Source organism: Adiantum capillus-veneris, chromosome 24, assembly GCF_014529385.1.
Source record: "Adiantum capillus-veneris isolate H3 chromosome 24, ASM1452938v2, whole genome shotgun sequence".
NCBI lineage: Eukaryota > Viridiplantae > Streptophyta > Polypodiopsida > Polypodiales > Pteridaceae > Adiantum > Adiantum capillus-veneris.
In genome coordinates this window covers 120,876,668-120,896,009 of record NC_140954.1, presented here as the reverse complement: position 1 = coordinate 120,896,009, position 19,342 = coordinate 120,876,668, and the positions used below count along the sequence as shown (strand labels likewise).

The 19,342-nt window shown below is 45.0% G+C and overlaps 1 protein-coding gene across 1 annotated transcript in view; it reads right to left on the bottom strand.

Annotated features, from left to right (window-relative positions):
• Positions 1–1,167: 1,167 nt before the first annotated feature.
• Positions 1,168–19,342, bottom strand: part of LOC147427042 (Clathrin adaptor complexes medium subunit family protein) — a 110,338-nt gene continuing 92,163 nt past the window's right edge. The window contains exons 9-13 of the mRNA XM_086498096.1: positions 2,932–3,022; positions 2,602–2,744; positions 2,405–2,519; positions 1,944–1,988; positions 1,168–1,853 (exon numbers count right to left, since the gene is read on the bottom strand). Of these exons, the coding sequence (XP_086354222.1) occupies positions 1,773–1,853; positions 1,944–1,988; positions 2,405–2,519; positions 2,602–2,744; positions 2,932–3,022 (475 nt within the window). The 3' untranslated portion in view covers positions 1,168–1,772. The remainder of the gene's footprint in view (positions 1,854–1,943; positions 1,989–2,404; positions 2,520–2,601; positions 2,745–2,931; positions 3,023–19,342) is intronic.

Below are 19,342 nucleotides of genomic sequence, written 5' to 3'. Positions count from 1 at the left end.
AATCACACCATCTGTGTGGGAATTGGTGGTGTGAAGAAAGTATTCCACATTGAACCTATTTTAGAGAATGTTCCATAACAATTGTAAAAGCTTTACGGAAACCAAAAATGATCAAAGCTGTGTTTCAAACCTAAGCACCTAGTGAAAGGAACTATGCATCAAATGTTTATTAGAATGGTATGTCTGATTGTATTGCAATCAAGCTAAGTACTTATACAAGAGGGTCATCAGAGTGAGTACTGGAAGGGCAGAATGCCTTTCATAAGTCAAGACCAAACTACATGATAATTGTGTTAATTGCACATGCATGATTAATGCAAAGCACTACGGTACCAAAAGAATTTCGTTCAGGATAGAAACGACAAGCAAACAAGGAGCAAAAGGGATCGTAAAGAATCATAAGATAGGTCGGTGGGCACATAAGTACGCAGGAAAGCATATTAAGGGGTGAGTTAAGGAGATAGAAATATAGTTGACTACCCAAAGTACTACCAACTAGAAAAAAAAGAAGGCAGCCAGGAGGAGCTATATAAGGAATAGAAAGACAAGTGCCAACTATTTAGTAACTTGCAAGGAAGTTTTGTCAGAGCTTGGAAGTGCGAGCAAAAACTACATCCATTACAACAACAAAAAAGAGCGCTCACAAGCGCAAAGACAAATCACAATACTATCACCTTACATATCAATAAGATAGATAAGTAGAAATAACTTATGCAAGCCCATGGGTGGTCTCTTTCAAGAGAAATTAGGGAAAATTACTAAAGTACCCCTGATATTGGTGGAAATTCTCAAAATGTCAGTAAAACCAGATTAGCAGTGGCTCACCTACATATTTTGAACTATGAAAGGATTAGGCGTACTCTCCAAGGCAACCACTCCAGAGTACAAGAACACCTTTTAATGAGATTAAAGCCAAAATCATTTTTTAGGGCAGAAGGCACAGTGGACTACCCTGAATTTGCTCAGCGGCCCTTCAGTTACATGAGATCCAAGCATGCATGCACAAAAGGCTGCGCATCTTTTTCCGATTCATGCGATAATGGCTGCCTAGATCTGACTGCACACATGCATAGCCCTACATGCTACCAAATATCCACCGAGATTTAAAACCATAAAAGGTTTGTACATATCTCTACAGAAAAAGGTTAAGACATTCTCACACCACAATTCAAAGCCCTCGAAAAAAATATGGTTATTTCAAGCTGAGAAGGTCATCAGTGATTCGAATGGCAGCTATCCACACTAAAAAGTTAATAAGCTCAGAGGAAGCTCAAGACCCACCGACATGAGCTGAGTAATATAGAGCTCATCACGAACTCAATTAGTTTGTGTTTGAGAAATGAAAACTGCTTAGCAAATAATTATGAGCGGTCTTCTCCATGTAGCCTGCTGCAATGGACGAAACTGTGCCCTCGAAACCAAATACATTACGAAGGCTTTTAACCTGCTGAAAAACGTGAGGCCCGAGAAATCGATTTGGCTACCTGATAACTTGAGCAGCTCTCTTGTACACAAGAAGTCAAAAGAAGTATCTCTCAAGTGCTCGTTAATTGATACAGGACTTATTGTTTACAAATCAACTACTCATAAATGGTGCGCCTAAAACAAACAAGTGAAGCCAAAGACCTGCACTAACTCATCTCACAACATAGTGCTGTTCCAAAAAGCCTCCTTTCACTAGCACTCTCCTCATGCTCGGCCAAATGTAAAACTCCGCATTTCCTTCAGTAGAGGAATTACATGCATGCAACTCCCTATTTGTGCTACAGCATTCAGCATCTGATCTCGTACGAGCCTGCCCGTGTGATGTAGCGAACCCATTCCACTGTATTATACCCACTTTTCTCCCACACCTACAAAAAGCCAAAACAAAACTCCGTCCGTGAATTGTCTTTTCTCTAAGTTTCTTATTAAAATCACCCGCAATGTAGATATTATCTCACCTTCAAAAATCTTACACGCAACCCTGATGCTGTGAACATTGGTACCTGCATGTACGTAAAGCAAAGTCTCTTCTGAGCTTACAAAACAACCTCACAGAAGCTTAACCAAAAATGAACGAGGAGAGAAGTAATATAAAAAAACTACAAGCTAAAAGCAAAAAGTAGATAAACAAATACAAATAGGGAAACTAAATTTGTCAAAAAACTGAAAATAAAGAAACAAATAACCATAAAATCTTAACCTTCATTTCAAAGTAGTTGTAAACCGAAGAGACGAATCTATGAAAATGAAATAACAGTATAGGCATTTACATTCTGACTGAAATATAAGCATGATAAGAAAAGTAGGAGAACAATCTAATGCCTTACCCCAAATTTACACTGAATAAGAGGGTGTAGACCAGGTGAAATATAAGTATGATACGAAACTGAGAAATGGCGAGAACAATCTGATGCATTACCTGAAATTCCATCTGAATAGGAGGGCGTGTCCACGACTTCTTTTCCACAATTGTTGAAATCAGCTCCACCTCGGCACTCATCGTTGCCTCTGTCTGACCTGGGAACTTTCTCACCCTACCAAAACAAATTTTAGAGGCTCTGCAGGGACAGTCTATAGCAGACTTCAATGCTATTATGTAACCAAAGATGCACTTACTTCCAAACCAGACAATCAAGTGTCGCATTGTATTTTGCTTTGCCATTTGTAACCTGAAAGCTTGCCTTTGCTGTCTGCTTTGGAACTGGGACTTTCACCACCACTCCTAAAGCAAACATTTTTGCCCCAAAAACACTCTTAACCTGCCATATCACCAGAATTTTAACGTTCAAGTAGTGACATAGCAAGCCCTGTAGTGGGATGTGCAACACTAATGCGCTATTAGTCCCCCAAAAAAAAAAAAAGACAGAAGCTTGATATGAAGACAAACAATAAGACAAATCAAAGACATAATCCTGACATGAAGAAAAAACAATGATGGCTGCACACCTTCACATTGACCTCCATGCGTGTCCGACCCAGCTCTTTAATGCTTGGGAACACACGAAAAGGCAGGCTGATCCCCTCTGTAATGCGGTACCTGCAAGAGAGGCAAACAAACACAAGAATTGAGAATATTTCTTAAAAGCCTAGTGATAAAGGCAAGAAGAACCTGAAATGCAACGACTGTAAGGTAAACAATGATGTTATTAAGCAATGTTCTAAGCTTAAAGGCTAAGGAGGCTCCTAAGCAAGAGGCAAATGCTGCCATTGCAATTGATTCTTAATGTGTGTTCTGCTAATGTTGTGCTAGATTAAAATGGGCATTTAGTGCATATTGTCATTACAAACATTCTGTCCATGATACATGTATAGCAGTGCCTTCACAAGTATGGAACCCTGAGAGTGGTACTTGAGGTGGTGATTGATGGGAGCGCAGGTGATAGCAGTGTTAGCATTGGGTTACTGCAGAAGCGTATGAGCGTAGAGAGAGAGAGGAGCAAGCGCAGAAAATCTTGTGTGTACCAATTCGATGGTACACTAAAAAACACAAGTGTATACTATGTATGGATTTTGAAAGGTACTTGGGGTATGTTCACACCCAGTGTTAGTAGTATGAGTTAGTGATGAGTTTATACATTAGAAGATGAGGGCCTTTACACCCAACAACCTTACACTTAAAGGCCCGAAGTGGTACCTTTAAGCTAACCAACTCCCACTAACTGTATACAATGCTCATGTTGAGCCTTTGCAAGACTCTTAGTGAGAACATTTGCAGGGTTATCTTGGTGTAGCAGGGCTACAGTGTCACTGGCATAAGACATGCAATTAGTACAGTTGGGCTGGAGTTCACACTGGACAGACAGTACAGTTGGGTTGGAGTTCGCACTGGACGGACTCTCGCCTGGGCAATGACACGTGGCAGGGATACGGGTGGTGGTCTGCTGGTCGACACCATGGCCGGACCACCACCGCCACAGTTTCGAGATAGACTTAGCTACACCGGATATTTGTTAGCCGTTGGCGGCTCCTTATGGTGGTACCCATGTGTGGTTGATAAGGAGCCACCTATGTGTGGTTGGTTCCAGTTGTCGGGGATCATATCATGATCTTCTTTGTATGGTTGGAAGTTTTGGAGTCTAGTATCTTGAGTTCACGCACAGCACGTCTTCACCATCCCTGCACAGCGGAGCCTCGACACCCCCATTGTACCCATGAGTTCTAGGCTCGAGCTGAGTGTGATGCCATGCCAGAGTCTATATTGGTTTCTTTGAGTTAGTCGATGTTCATACTATCCAGGTTTCACTATTGAGTTTTGGTATTGTTGCTCTGTTCTTCATTGTCTTCTGTGTTTTCATTTTGTGGAGTGAGATCTCATGCACATTGTACTGAGGAGCACCCACTATAGAGAGCACGACACATTATATCCACTACAGGTGCTTTCATTTTTGGCACGCCCAGTGGGACCTCAACTGAAATCTCACTCCGTGGAAAGTCCAGTCGAGGAGCTATTGGGTTTAACCTCTCTAACTTGGTTCGTTGGTTTCGATTGGGTTGGGTTGCTTCAGCATGGTCCAGTCTAGTTTCACCTTGCTATGCTTAGTCTATGTCACGATTGTGACTTGTTACACTCTTCTTGATTCATTACAGAAGCAGATGCGAAGTGTGACTAACCCAGGAGGACTCCTGTTCTCGAATGGTCAGAACCCTTCGCTCTAAAGTCATGCCTCTTCACCAACAGCCACACTTCTTCGACGACTAGTCATGCCCCTTCAACCAATGGTTGCGGCTCTTCATTGAATGGATGTGTCTATTCGCCTAAAGGATGTGTATCTTCGTCAAGGGTCATGCCTTTTCATATGTACCTGTTTGTCTCCTATATAAGAAGCCCTTGTATCACAGTTTCAATCAATCAAACACACAGTCTTCCGAGTCTTGTCTCTGAGTTCAGTTCAAGTTTCTTAAGTCTTAATCATGAGTTTAAGTACTTAATTAAGGATTAGTAATTAGGATCCTTAGTGGTATCAGAGCAAAAAATTTCCCGGGACCCAAAGGTTGTGAGCCTCTCACCCTCGCCGCTACCCTCTCCGCCCTCTCCTGGAGTTGCATGGCAGCAGAAGAAAGGTGGTACACGCACACATATGCAAGCATGAGGTAACTTGAATTTTCCTTACTTCAATGCAATACAATAAAGGACAGAAGAGTTGTGTGTGCACGTGCGCACGTACCCGTGAATGGTGATGTTGGTGGCCCTGTTGTTGCTCTTTCATAGGATCTACCCTTTGGCTTTTGTTTGCACCTCTTTGCGCAAATAGCCACATAGCCAGCAGGCTGTCCCTTCGTGCTCGTACCCCTTCCCGCGGATTCCCCTACTCCCGAACCCGCACCTGTTCAAGAGACGATACCTGTTCCAGAACCTATTCCGGCCCTTGCACCTGCTCTATCACAATCCAGTGACATGGCATGCCCAGAACTACACACACCCTAGCAGGACACCCGAAAAACGCGTTGCAAGGATGACGTGGCACTGCTGTACGGATCCCCCCGCATTTCAGGCGGAAATCACGGAACCTGATGACATGGCAGTTACGTACGGAAAAAGAAACTTTCTTCGTGGGCTGATTTCTAAGCAAGAGAGAGGGAGAGCTTTTGGGATTACTTGCTTTATTTTTACCAAGCAAGAGGCTTGTGAGATTAACTGCTTTATTTTTGGCAAGGCTTTTCAGTGAGAGCTTTTGGGGCTCTGCTTTTGGCATCCCTTGTAAACCTTTAGAAGTGTGGGTAGGGCTCCCACTCTCCAAAGCATCTGGACGCAGAGTCTGAGAGTGAGACCCTCCCACTCCCTTGTACTTTGAGCAACAGATTTAATACAAAAAGAAATGCCGAAAGGGGCGCCAGTCTTTGGGGCCAATATCTCCTGGCATGGAACTCCGTCGGGCCGGTGTCGAATCTAATTGTGAATTGTTTTGAAGTGAATCTCTGTTGTGTCGCGGTAGAATCTTGACTTGGAGTGTCCAAGTCTGTTACAGTGGTATCAGAGCGCGGCTGATTTCTCTTCTACCGGGAAATCTGATCCTTTTTACGCGGCACTTATGGATTCAAGCAAAGGACAGTCGACTTCCTCTGCATCCGAAGATGCGGGAAGAGATCACGAAGAAGATTCACGCGAGGAGTACGGCCCCCCTCGCCCTACTCAGGCAGAGCTTGAAGAGATGGAACATCGGAGATTGGTCGATGATGCAACAAAGTTAATGATAAATTTTGCGAAGGACCCTATACTCGCAAATTTTTGACCCGCACTCACAGTGGCGGCAAACCACGGAGCAACCCCTCAAACCGGCACTCAAACAACCTCCTACTCCGAAGATGTTTACAGAGCAAGAATTGGAAGAGGTGGTTGATGCACGGATTAGCCAGCTTTTTGACGCGCAGAACAAAGCCAAAAAGCACGACAAAAAGCAGAAGAAAGGAATTGACTTCCCGGGTTATTTGCGTCGACAATCTACTTTTGCCTCGGCAAGAAAGCAGAAGAAGCGTGTGCGATTTGAAGGAGTACCCAGTTCTTCTTCTTCTTTTGAAGTTCTTCTAGCTCCTCTGACTCGAGCGAAGAAGACAGAAAAGGGAAAAAGCGAAGCAAAAAGCAACGCTTCGGAAAGGGCAAGAAAAAGACAAAGAAGTCTAAATCTCGCCCAATTGTTGACAGTTCCACAGAGGACTCGTCTTCGGATAGTTCGGACCCCAATGACAACAGATTTTATGCAAGGAAGAAGAATTTTTTAAAAGCTGGAAGATAAAAGCAAGAAAGTCTGAGAGTTTAAAGAAGGTGGACAGTCAATTAAATTTGACACGTTTTCTGGATTTCGAGATGCTTCGAAGGCTTTGGCATTCATACAGTAGTTTGACATAGCTTTCTCTGGAGGACATTACTCGGAGCACTCTTAAGATTCGGAGGGCTACCTCTTACTTCAAGGGAAATGCTCAAACTTAGTGGTCCACCCTTCTATTGAACAAGAAAGCGCCAATTAAATGGCTAAAATTAAAAAGGATTTTTATTTCTTCTTGGTTGACTTGGGAGTACGAACGCGACATACAAACTGCTTGGAACCATCTTCGGAGACCAAGAAAGATATATTGAACGCATATTGCAAGCGATTCTCGAGCTCTTTTCTACCAACTTCTTCATTTAAGAAGATCTCGTTCAAAGAACAGATTGAGCAGTTTACATTGGGACTTCCTACAGAGATCCGAGATCAATGCTTAAAGCAAAAGTCAGATTCCATTCAGGAACTGATGAGTCATGCGAAACGGGGTTTTGCTGTCACAAAACGGGAGCGTACACGAGCACTTAGAAAATCTGAAAACTATAATTCTTTGCAAACATGAGAGAAGGGAGAAGATCGACACAGTATTGGGGACCAGAAGATGGGCTGGTCCCCCCCCGTAAAGAGTATTCTTTTATTCAGGGAGAATTCTTATACAAGCACGAGAACCCGAGGAAACCCCTCCGTTCTGTAATCTTAGACCCGAAGGTCGTGCTTTCCCGTAAAGGGCTTGGGCACAAGGCCGTTCCTTCCCGTAAGGGACTTAGGCGCGAAGCCGTGCTTTCCCGTAAGGGACTTAGGCGTGAAGTCGTACTTTCCAGTAAGGGACTTAGGCGTGAAGCCATACTTCCCGTAAAGGGCCTTCCCGTAAGACGGGAGATTCCTGCAAAACAAACCACACAAAGCAACAATTCTCAAAGCGTATCAACACCTTATACCTGTCGCTTCTTGCTCGGAGAATCGACCTCCGTACTCAGTCGTCACGCGAATACTTGCAGTTTCCGTCGCCAGAATCTGCTCCAAAACCCTAGCGCTGGTGCTTTTCTACTGCTTCCGGCTCTCCCAAACAGAAACGCTGGCTACCCTTTTATAGGGTCCGACACCCGGCAGAAATAGGGGTCCAAAAGCAGAACTTGGCGCTCCTAGAGAGAGGAGAGAGAAAATCGCGTTTTCTAGAGAGAGGAGAGAGAGAGAGATCGCAAATCAGCCCCCTGCCTTGGTTTTAGCGCTGGCTTTTTTTATTAGGAGCCTTGCTTGCTTTATTTTATTAATAAAGGGGCCGGTCACTTAAAAGTGACCGGTCACTTTATAAAATAAAGTGTGAACCTGTTCAAACTTTAAAACTCACTCAGTTAGTGAAAACAATGCTACACGGACACATTCCAGGCGTCCCCGGGTGCAGGACACGACACAGATGCAATGCAAACACAGACTCCTCGCGGGAAAACATCTGTCCCAGTTCGGATTTCCTCCTTAGCATACGGAATGCCCCCTTACTAATGCACCCGTCACCCATCATGTGACGCATGAGGGGCACTCGTAACCCGTCCCTTTCCACCGAACTTACGAAAACTCCTTTGCGATGTTTACCGTCACCCATCAAATGACACATCAGAATTGTCCGTTCCTGATGGCAGTTCCTGTAGCTACAATCTTTTAACAGTTCTTAATGCACATAATAAAATATCCTAAAAAAGAGATTAATCATTAAAAATAAGAAAATAGTCCAATTAGCAACATTTGCCATTCATTCAGGCACTTTGACCTACCCCACAGATGAAATCATGACACAGAGGACCGAACAGACTTCGAACAATGAAAGTAGAAAGAAGAAGAGCAACCCAGAAAAGAAAGAAAAGGATACACGACCCAAGCTCACTCTTCAAGAGAGGGCTAACTACATCAAAACGGGGAAGTGCTTTGGATGCGGGGAAATTGGGCAAATCTCCGCGAAGTGCCCTAAAAAGGCACCGAAAGAACAAAACGTCAAAGATGAAGAAAGGTCTGAGAGTTCAAAAGCAACTGAGAAACGCAGATGAAAAGGCAAGATGAAAGCAAGACCGGTTCCAGATTGCATGGCTACTGACCCAAGCACGATTGACGAAAGTACAGAACTTTGCCAAGCTTGGGGCAAAGTGAAAGACCAAGAAGCCATGATTTTCTTTGATAGGGGAGCCAAGGCCAACTTCATTTCACCTGAATTGGCGGCGCATCTCGAGATCACACCCGATCGGATGGGACCACTAGCAGAGGCAGTTCTAGCGGCACCCGGCCGGGATGTAGCCATTACACCTGTCATTGGCAAACTTCGGTTGCATTGTCAAGGGTATTTGGGGCACGAGGACTTCTACATAATGCCCTTGAAAGGTTGTGATGTCCTCTTGGGAATTCCCTGGTACCATAAGAACAACGCCGTGGTCGACTATCGGGCGAGAAAAGCTATCTTGACTACAGAGAAGGGCCGAACTATTGTACTCGATGTGAAACTTAAGGGCGAGTTTGTCCCTATTGTATCGGCTTCAGCCGTTTCCAAATTAATGAAATCTAGTCTCTTTGTTTACTCTATCTTTTTGAAAGAGTTGAATGATGAACATAAGACAAATATGTCGGAACTTGATAAAGAACGCCAAAAATTTCTCCACACTCATGCCAATTGCTTTCCACAGGGCCTCCCAGGCGAGTTACGACCCGCTCGTCCTGAGGATCATACCATTGATCTGATACTTGGAAGCACACCACCGAACCGGACACCTCACCGTGTGAGCCGAGCCCAGAATAAAGAAATTATGAACCAAGTGAAAGACCTCTTGGAAAAGGGTCTTGTCCAACCTAGTACTCCATCGTATTGCTCTCCATTGTTGTTGGTTTTGAAGAAAGACGGATCTTGGAGAATGTGCATCGATTATAGAGCTCTCAACAAAATCACCATCAAGAACAGATTTCCGATTCCTAGGATCGATCATATTCTTGACCGACTGCAGGGATCCTCGTGTTTTAGCAGGATCGATTTGAAGAGCGGATATCATCAGATCCAAATCGCGTCGGGAGATGTCTACAAGACAGCTTTCGGACGACTTTCGGGTTATTTGAGTTTTTGGTAATGCCTTTTGGCCTAACCAATGCTCCTGCGACATTTAACCGGATGATGGACAAGATTTTTCAAGAGTACAGATTATTTGTTGGCACTTTCTTTGACGACATCATTGTTTTCTCCAAGGATGAGGCTGAACATAGAGAACATCTGCTACAGGTCTTTCAAGCATTACAAGATCACAAGTTAGTGATTAATGCAAAGAAAAGTGAATTCATATTAACCGAGATACACTTTTTGGGACACATTATCTCAGCAGCAAGAGTGCAGATGGACCCGGCCAAGATAGAGACTATCCGTGATTGGCCCGATTTGAAGAATGTCCATGAAGTTAGAAGCTTCTTTGGCTTGTGTTCGTACTACATGCGGTTCATTAGAAAGTTTGCATAGGTTGCTTCCCCTTTGCATATGTTGACGCAAAAAGGAGTCCCTTTCTCGTGGGGACCCACAGAGGTGACTGCCTTTCAGACTTGAGAAAGAAATTGACTATAGGACGAGTTTTGACTTTGCAGAAGTCATTCGAAGTATATTGTGATGCTTGTGGTCGTAGTCTAGGTGCGGTCTTAATGCAAGAAGGCCATGTCATTGCCTATGAGAGCCGATTTATTTTCAAGGCCGGAATTGACAGCACATATATATGAGAAAGAGCTTTTGGTAGTTATCCATGCTCTTACTCAGTGACGACATTACCTACTCGGAGCCGACTTTACGGTCTTTACAGATCACCAGAGTTTACGCTACTACTTGTAACAGAAGCAGCTATCGGAAAAGCAGATGCGGTGGGCGAACATCCTGTCTCACTTCCAGATTGTCCATGTGCAGGGACAGAAGAACTTGGTGGCGGATGCTTTGTCTCGGAAGCCGTTAGTTCTGGCTATTTCCACGATACACCATAGGAGCTTCGAGGATATGGTCGATCAATATGCCACAGATATAGACTTTGCAGATATTTTCACTCGGATACGGAATGGGGAGGTAGTAGCAGGATATTCCATTCGGGATGGCTACTTGATGAGGAAAACGATGTTGTGCGTTACACAGCCGTTGAGGGAAAAGGTTTTAACCGAATGCTCGTCAGTCTGCAAAGCCTGACGAGCATCTACTAGTACCACATCTAGTAGATTTATTGAAGTCTTACATCTCGGATCAGAAGACTCAATGGGAAAAGTATTTACCTTTGGTGGAATTTGCCTACAATAACACGATACACTCTTCGACGGGGAAGGCGCCATTTGAGATTATTGAAGGTGCTACGAAGGTTCCACCCTTCCTAAGCACGAAAGATAAGATTTTTGAAGCTGACGAGTACGTGCGTGACTTGGACACGGCTTTTGACAAGGTCCACGAGGCTTTGCAAAAATCTCAAGAAAGACGAAAAAAGGCAGCAGATCGCCATTGTCGTGATTTAAAATTGAAGGAGAACGATTGGGTGCTCTTATGTTTTGAGAAGGCACGCCTCAGAAAGAAAAAGGGAAAGGAGAGGCTTTTTCCAAAGCTTAGTATGCCATACTAGGGACCTTTCCAGATTTCCGAAAAGATAAATAATGTCTCCTTTAGACTGAAGCTGCCCGATACTTGGAGAATTCACAATGCTTTTCATGTGAGTCTCTTGAAGCATGTTAAAGGCGATGTGCTCGATGATGGGGAGCCTCATGAGCAACCCGAAGTGGAAGAAAACAAGGAGATCCTTGTTCCATAACAGCTATTGGCACATAAAGACAAAAAGATAAAGGGTAAAGCGATAAGAAGATTCTGGTTAAATTCAAGAACTATCCCGCATTGGATGCGAAGTGGATGGAGGAGGACCTAGCAGATACTCCTTACATTGTGAATCTTTACCTTGAAGCATTTGAATTAGCATAGTCTATTCTAAATGGAATCCCGAACTAAGCTTGGGCGGAATCTGGTACAACGGGTATGCACAAGAGGGGAGTCGCTCCGCTCCTTTGTCAACAGATTGCCTCGATTTTTGATACTAAAGTCATTGATGTCTTTTTTGAGTTCAAGGATACTGTGAGCTGACAGTATTCTGCTGTAATGACTTTATGAACTGGAATTCCCGATACTGACTTGTTCTTGACTTGTTTAAGTGCAGGAACTGATAGACGAAATGACTGCAGCATTTCGGTCTGAAAGATCTTGATAGACGTGATTGCAATAAGGATTAGTTAATCGGGCATCTATGAGGTCCCGAGTGGATCTAGATGCGATTGCTAAATACGTTGCCGATTAATCATGGTCTAAGATCCGAGTGAATTTTTAAATGTGATTTGTCATGTGATGTCCTGTGATGTGAAGTAATGCGTCGGTACTAACATTCGGTGTCTGCTAAGACAGTTTATGGCTTCTGTCTGTTTTGCAGGCATAATCGAGGGCGATTACAATGCTTTCAAGAGGGGGGTATGTCACAATCCAATGGCGTGGCATGCCCGGCAGTACACCCGAAAAAACGGCTACGGGGATGACGTAGCAGCACCGTACGGATCCCCCGCATTTCACAGCGAAAATCCCGGAACTTGATAACGTGGCAATTACGTAGGGAAAAGCAGCTTTCTGCGTGGGCTGATTTTTTCGCACAAGAGAGAGAGCTTTTGGGATTACTTGCTTTATTTTTACCAAGCAAGAGGCTTGTGAGTTAATTGCTTTATTTTTGGCAAGGCTTTTCAGTGAGAGCTTTTGGGGCTCCGCTTTTGGCATCCCTTGTAAACCTTTGTAAGTGTGGGTGCCCTCCCACTCTGCAGAGCATTTGGACGCAGAGTCTGAGAGTGAGACCCTCCCACTTCCTTGTACTTTGAGCAACAGATTTAATACAAAAAGAAATACCGAAAGGGGCGCCAGTCTTTGGGGCCAATATCTCTTGGCACGGAACTCAGCCGAGCCGGTGTCGAATCTAATTGTGAACTGTTTTGAAGTGAATCTCTGATGTGTCGCGGTAGAATCTTGACTTGGAGTGTCCAAGTCTGTTACATGCTCCTACTCCTCAACTTGCACCACCACCATCAGTTTTGCCTCAGGACTATCTGGTGTATGTTACACATCGCCATGCCTCTTGATTCAAAGTCTAGGTGGTGTGGCACATATTTGTTACGTGCGAACCTCTTCATTTGCCACATTTCGAGCACATTCTGGGACAATACCCTCATTTGGCCTATTCTCTGACGGAGTACCGAGTCGATACGGTGAACGATGTCATCTCACAGCAGCCTCTAGTTCGGGTTCACAGCGAGCTCCAGATTCCCGATTATATTCCTTTGACCCCAAACGACAAACCTCCTGTCAACGAGGTCGAAGATATAGAGGATTCATATCTTGGAGCAAGGTTCTTGGAGGATTCATATTTTGGAGCAGAGTTCCTGGAGGAGTTCGACGTCGCGTCAACAAACAGATTCCTCTCATTACGGCCTACATACCTCTCCAGCTTCTCCAAGATATTCCCTCTAAACTATCAGAATGTCAGATAGAAGGCAACACTCCTGTTCCACCCGCAAATCCGATAGTCGAACTCAGAGAGCAAATGTCAGTCCTTCGGCAGGCGCTTTCCACCGGTCTTGCATCAATGACATCCCGTTTGGACATCCTACGGGCATTCTCTTCTTCAAGGACCCAACCGGCTACACATTCGGTTTCCTTTGTAGCAGAGTAAGATCCTGAGCAAGTTGAGCCTCCGGAATCAAAGGTAGACAATCCAGAATTAAAATATATTTTTAAAATAATAAACACAGCACAAAAAAGAAAATTGATGCACAGTTACCCAAGCCATACAACGGTCACTGCGATAAGTGCTTGCTAGATCATCTCATTGAGAGTAAAAAGGTTGCTTTGGCAAGTTCCCTTCTAAAGGATACTGTATTCCTTTGGTGACACCAACGCGTTAAAGATGGAAAGATAACCGCTACATGGGAAAAATTCCGGCGCATCCTTTGCAAGGCTTTTGAGCCTGCAAACGCGGATTTTCACGCTCGGTCTTCTCTCCGCTGCCTGAGCCAAACTGGCTTCTTGGCCGCGTATATCTCGAAGTTTCAAAAACTGACTCTTGAGATAGAGACCTGTTAGACGGGACCGCCACGACGGACGTCAGCACAGCGAGAACTCACCTAACAAGTAATGTCAGCTAAGGACGAAGCTCGACCCGCAGGCGCGTGGAAGCAAGCATAAGGTGTCAACCTACACTCGACCGACTCCTAACTAATTCCTACAGAGGCCCCACCAATTGTCTAAGTCACAGTCTTCAAGAGAACAAAAGAGGATGCTTCCTACAACGCTTGCTAGAGCCGAACACCTATCAAACACTTCCGAAACACCATAGAGCTTGAAGGAGACCCTACTAATACCTATAGGCCACTCTCCTTAAGGTCTATGAACCAAAATCACGACCCAAAACACCCGGTGCAGAAACACGTAGGATGTCTGGCCGAAATCTGCAGGTCTTCGTTTCCGAAATCTGAAGTGCCTAATGTGTAGCTCTACTCAATGTGAACGCGTGGATATGCTGCAATACGAAATCAGGTAACGTATGCTCACCCAAACAACCGATGAAGCTCGTAGAAGGAGCTCCCAAAGCCAGACAGTACGCGCGCAATGTTGGCATCGGCTCGTAGCTCTAGTCGGGGGCAGCACGCTGCACTTCTCCGCACTCGATTCCGACCACCGTAGCACACGTAGCGTCAAGACAAAGCTCACACTCTCTCTCACGTACACAGTACGCTCACTCACAAACTTAAACTTGTTTAAAATGACAAAAGGTTTTTCCATTAAGGTCAAAAAGTGATATATATACCTTACAACTTCTCAAACCCTAAAGTTCCAAAATCATCCATCTTCTCCATCTAACTATCAAAACTGGGATACAATCTGGAAACTTCTGTAAGTCCCAATATTTATAAGGTGAAAATTCGGGTTTTCCTCAATGAATGACTAATTACAAAAAATAATAATCCGCCGAGTAGTTGGATGCCGTGGGGTGTGTCCAGCTTCTAACATCTCCCCCCTCCTTGTTCATGTAGTCCCCGACATGGCCTTGATCTTGTGCTTCACCTTATGGTCTCCCGCATCTTTAGCAGTGATTCGTACCGTGCATGTAGGTTTAGCATTGTTGGTCCAAAGATATCTGTATGCATGGTGAAGAATCCCGTGTAGAATGCTTCTTCAAACGCCTGGAGGTGATAGGATGGGAGAAACATGATTCTTTGATACAACGCATGTATCACCTCCTTGGAAGGCTGACCTGACATATCATAAGCACATATGTATGTGTCCTGGAAGAAGAATATGCTATCAGTCACCTGTCTTGGCTTGAAGGTTTCAAACACTGCTAAGATGATTCTGCAGATCTTTCTCATCATAATGCATGTAAGGTCAGGTGAGCCAGTGAACAACGTGATGGCGCCCGTTAGGGTTTTCACCATGTATTGTACGCTTATTCTCTCATCTGCCTTCACGCTTGGCAGCTTTGGGTAGTTCACCAAGTAGGTTGGCTTCTCTGTAAGATTTCGTGTGCTTTCCACGTCCTAACCCTTGGTAGAGGACAGAAGCTGAGGTTGTCTCTGATGTATTTAGGTGCTTCTACCAAGTGTATTAGGTACTGCGGGTACTTGGTAAGCCAAGCCTTCCTCCACTTGGGCTGAGAGTCCACTATCAGCTTTACTCCTTCTAGCCTCGAGGTGTCTGCGTTGTAGAGAGGGACCGTTGGCTCTTCTCTGATTCGCTTATTTATTGTTGCTGCCTCATACTTCAGCAATGGATATGGGAGAGAGGGTTGAAGCCATTCACGCCTGAGATTGCTGGTGTCGATTTTCTGAATTGTCATTGATTTGAAAACCCTCTGTTCCCATTCCAAAGCCTCTTTTGTGCTTTCTCTAAGCTCTGCCTCTATTGCTTTTCGCAATTTTTCCTCCTCTTCTTGTGTTAGATCCTGGGGCTCTTGAGAGGAGCCTGCTATGCTTTCCTCTGGCATGGGTGTGTCCACAGGATCTGCCACATTGTCGAGGTCGATGCAGCTGGCCCTGAGCTCTCTGCTTCTGCTTGTTGCCGGCCTTTCAACTCCTCAATTTGCTTGAGGAGTGTCTGCTTCTCCGCTTCAGCTTCTCCGCCCATAGTCACGAGGAGGTCATTGAGTTCAGCATTTACCTTTTCGGCCTCCTCGAGCTTTATCTTCATGCTCTCCAATTCTTCTTGTAGGGCTTTCTTGCTGTCCTCCAATCTGGTTTGCATTGCGATAGAACCTTCAGCCATGATTACCCTCTGCTTCTTCTCAAGAGTCAACTCCTTTTGGAGTTCTTGCATCTGCTCTTCATACATTTGACTCTCCGAAATAATATGAGTCGAGCTTGTAGCTCTAACTCTAGCAGGTGATGCTCTCAGCCTCTGGATGGTTTGATCTTTGACTTTTAATTGGTCCTTGAGCTCAAGGACTTCATCCAAGCTTGCTTCTTGTTCTATTTCCGTCTTTTCCTTAGCATTCCTCAAGGCCTCTACCTCTTTCGTTTCCTCTGCTAGCTGGAGTGTCAGATTATCCTTTTCTTTTTCTGCATCTCGCAATGACTTGCTGAGTTGCAGGCACTCTTCTTCAGCTGCTTGCAATCTTTTTGCCGCTGCCTCATTTGCTTCTTCCTTTGCTTGGCAGTTTTGTAGAGCAGTGGCCAAGCTCGCCTGGAGGTCTGCTTCTCTTTCTTTTTGTCCTTGGCTTTTTGCCTGCAGTAGATCTCTTTCCATCTTGGTCTTTACTTCAGTGGCCTTTAGAGTTATTAATTCTTCGTCTGATGCCACAGATTGTGCCCTTATTCCAGCTAGCATTGCCATCACCACATTCCAATCATTCAAGGGCGGGTGCAGGTCTACCGTGTCGGTAGCAATTTCCTTAAGTTCAACTAGCCGGATGCCTAGCATTTGTTCTTTACTTCCTGTCCTTGCCAAGTCAAATGCGACTGTGGCAGCTTCTTCCCTTGTATAGCCTGCAGCTAGCAGGTCCAAAAATGCATAATACGCTTCCTCAAGCTCTTTTTGCTCAGATGCAGGCTTGGCCTCTTCCTTGGGTTCAGGTTCTGGGTTTTGCTCTTGCTCTTCAGCCCGGTGTTCTTCTTGATTGTCTCTAGCCTCCTTATCTTCTGGTGGCAGGCTGCTAGGAGGTGGTGATGGTTGTGGTGATGGCTGTGGGCTAGGTTTAGGGCTATCTGGCAAAGTTGTAGGTTTGCCCTTAAAATCTCTATCTGCTTTCGTTTTTCTTTCCCTCTCCTGGTTTTCTTGTTCATCTAGCAATGTTTGTTGTATCTGCTCCACTTCTTCCTCGGTGAAAGGGATGTGGGAAATGTTTTCCGCTGTAGCATCAAGAATCTCGAAATTCTTGATGTAGTCTTCGAAGCGGTCCCTCTACACTCTTCTTGAGGATCCGGACATAGACTCCAGGGATGGCTTCCATAATTCGTTTAAATCGCCCTTGAGGGCTCTTTCTGCTCGGAAACTCTCCATCAGCCTCTCCAGGGATGGCTTCCATAATTCGTTTAAATCGCCCTTGAGGGCTCTTTCTGCTCGGAAACTCTCCATCAGCCTCTCAAGCCTAGCCGCTGTTTGTGATCGAGTCTTTTTGGCCGGCACTTGAGCAGATTCTTTTTTGCCTTTCTTCTACTCAGGTTGCTTCTCTTCCACAGGCTCTAGTCGTCTCTTCAACCTTGTAGCCACCCTTGGTGCTCTTTGTGGCTCGTCTTCTTTGTCTTCCTTTACCCTTAGCCAGTCATTCTGAGATGGGGGGTCAGGCCACCTTCCCTTGGCGTGTAGTGCTGCATAAACTACCTTGGTTATCATTTCTCCTGCCACTATGTAGGTTGGCTTTTTGTTTCCCATTTTCACCAGGCTGTCGTGTATGTATGCCGCATAGTTGATTATCTTTGGGGTGCCTTTCGTCATTGCCCAAGTAAATGTTGTGGCAATTGCACGTGGCGGCATCCTGTACTTCTGTGGCCTCTTCGTGCACATGTGGAAGTACTGGTTGTACAATTGGCTCATGATCGCCACCTTTGGGTTCGCGATGTCTTCAAAAGTGTAATTAGCCTTTTTCTCTTTGTACACCTTTACTTCATCCCTTCTCTTTGTCACACTCTCTCCCTGATTGGAGAGATCTAGTGCATGGGCTACAACCCGCTCCGTGACAATGATCTCTGTATCGGGCCTGCCGTGCAAATGTGTTACCTTGGCCACTCCATCTTCTTTAATGCTGGTTACAAACTCCCATACTCTTTTGACGTCCACCCCTGCTGGGATTACTTCGAAATAGTTATGGAGGTCAATTTTCTCCAAGTAGCCGGCCATTTTGCTTCGGACAAATTCATTGAGCTCTCTTGGTAGCATTGGCAGCTCTATTACATTGCCGTCATTGTCCTTGAACACTCCCTGGTAGATCTTTAGGTCGTTTGACTCTAGTAGATCTTCCTGTATCCAGGTGCTTGTGGGCTTTAATGTTCCCTCTGGAATGACAAATGGTTCCACCTCGTCCAGATAGTCTTTGATTGTCATTCTCTTCTTCTTTGCCGGTGACTTCGAGGCTGCCATAGATCTCCCTGTGTGGAGTTCAAAGCCTCCGAGCCGTTTTCTGACTTTTGGAGTGATTTTTGGCGATGAAATTCCTCGATGTTGGTCTCCATAGCTTCCCAATCCCTTGGGGATCCTTGCCGTATGGTTTTTGTCGACTTTGGCTTCACCGGAGCTTCATTTGGCAATTTGTCGCTCTAGAAGCACCCGTGGCTACGTTTACATACCTTTGATGATTTGTGGTGGTCCATCACCATAGGACTTGGTTGTTGATAGTCTAGGAAAGCCGCTCGTGAAGTTTGGTGGCAAACGGACTTGCGGTTTGGCCATAAGTGCATTTTGACACTTTGTCTGTCTGATGCCGTTTCTGAGGTTTAGTGCCGCTTCGGGTCACTTTTTTGGTCATGCTGGTCATATGGACTTGTCGAGCATGTTGATATGCTCCTACCCATAAATTTTGGTGGCATTTGGTCGCCGTTTCACTGATTTCCCATTTGGTGGCCTCTTGCGGGTTTCTGGGAATTAGGGTTTTTCCCGATGGTTTCCCACTGCCTTTGGCTATCCAGGACTGGTCTCCTAGACTAGGGTAAGCTGCCGATGAAGTCTTGTTGCTTTCGGTTTAGCCGTTTGGCCGCCGTTTCTACTTGCAGGTCTCTACCGCTCGCTTTGTGTGTGACCTCTACGCTAGTTTTCACGACAGAATGACAAACATGCGCGAAAAGCTCAAGGTGGTGAGCCTACCTCTCATGTCCGGAGCTGGTCGGGTAGACGTGCGCGTCGTAGAAGCTGCTGGAAGGTCGATCCGCTCTAGGTGACAGCTCTCTCCACAAGGTCAATAGTGAGAATGAGCTAAAAATGAAGTGAAAATTTCTTACAATGGAAGTCCCCGTACCATTTTTTATGAAATTTGACATGTGCTCCTATCTTTCTGCAAGATGCGGTTTAGGCTCAAAAATTTCTTGATTTGGACTCCATTTGCTCTGTTTAC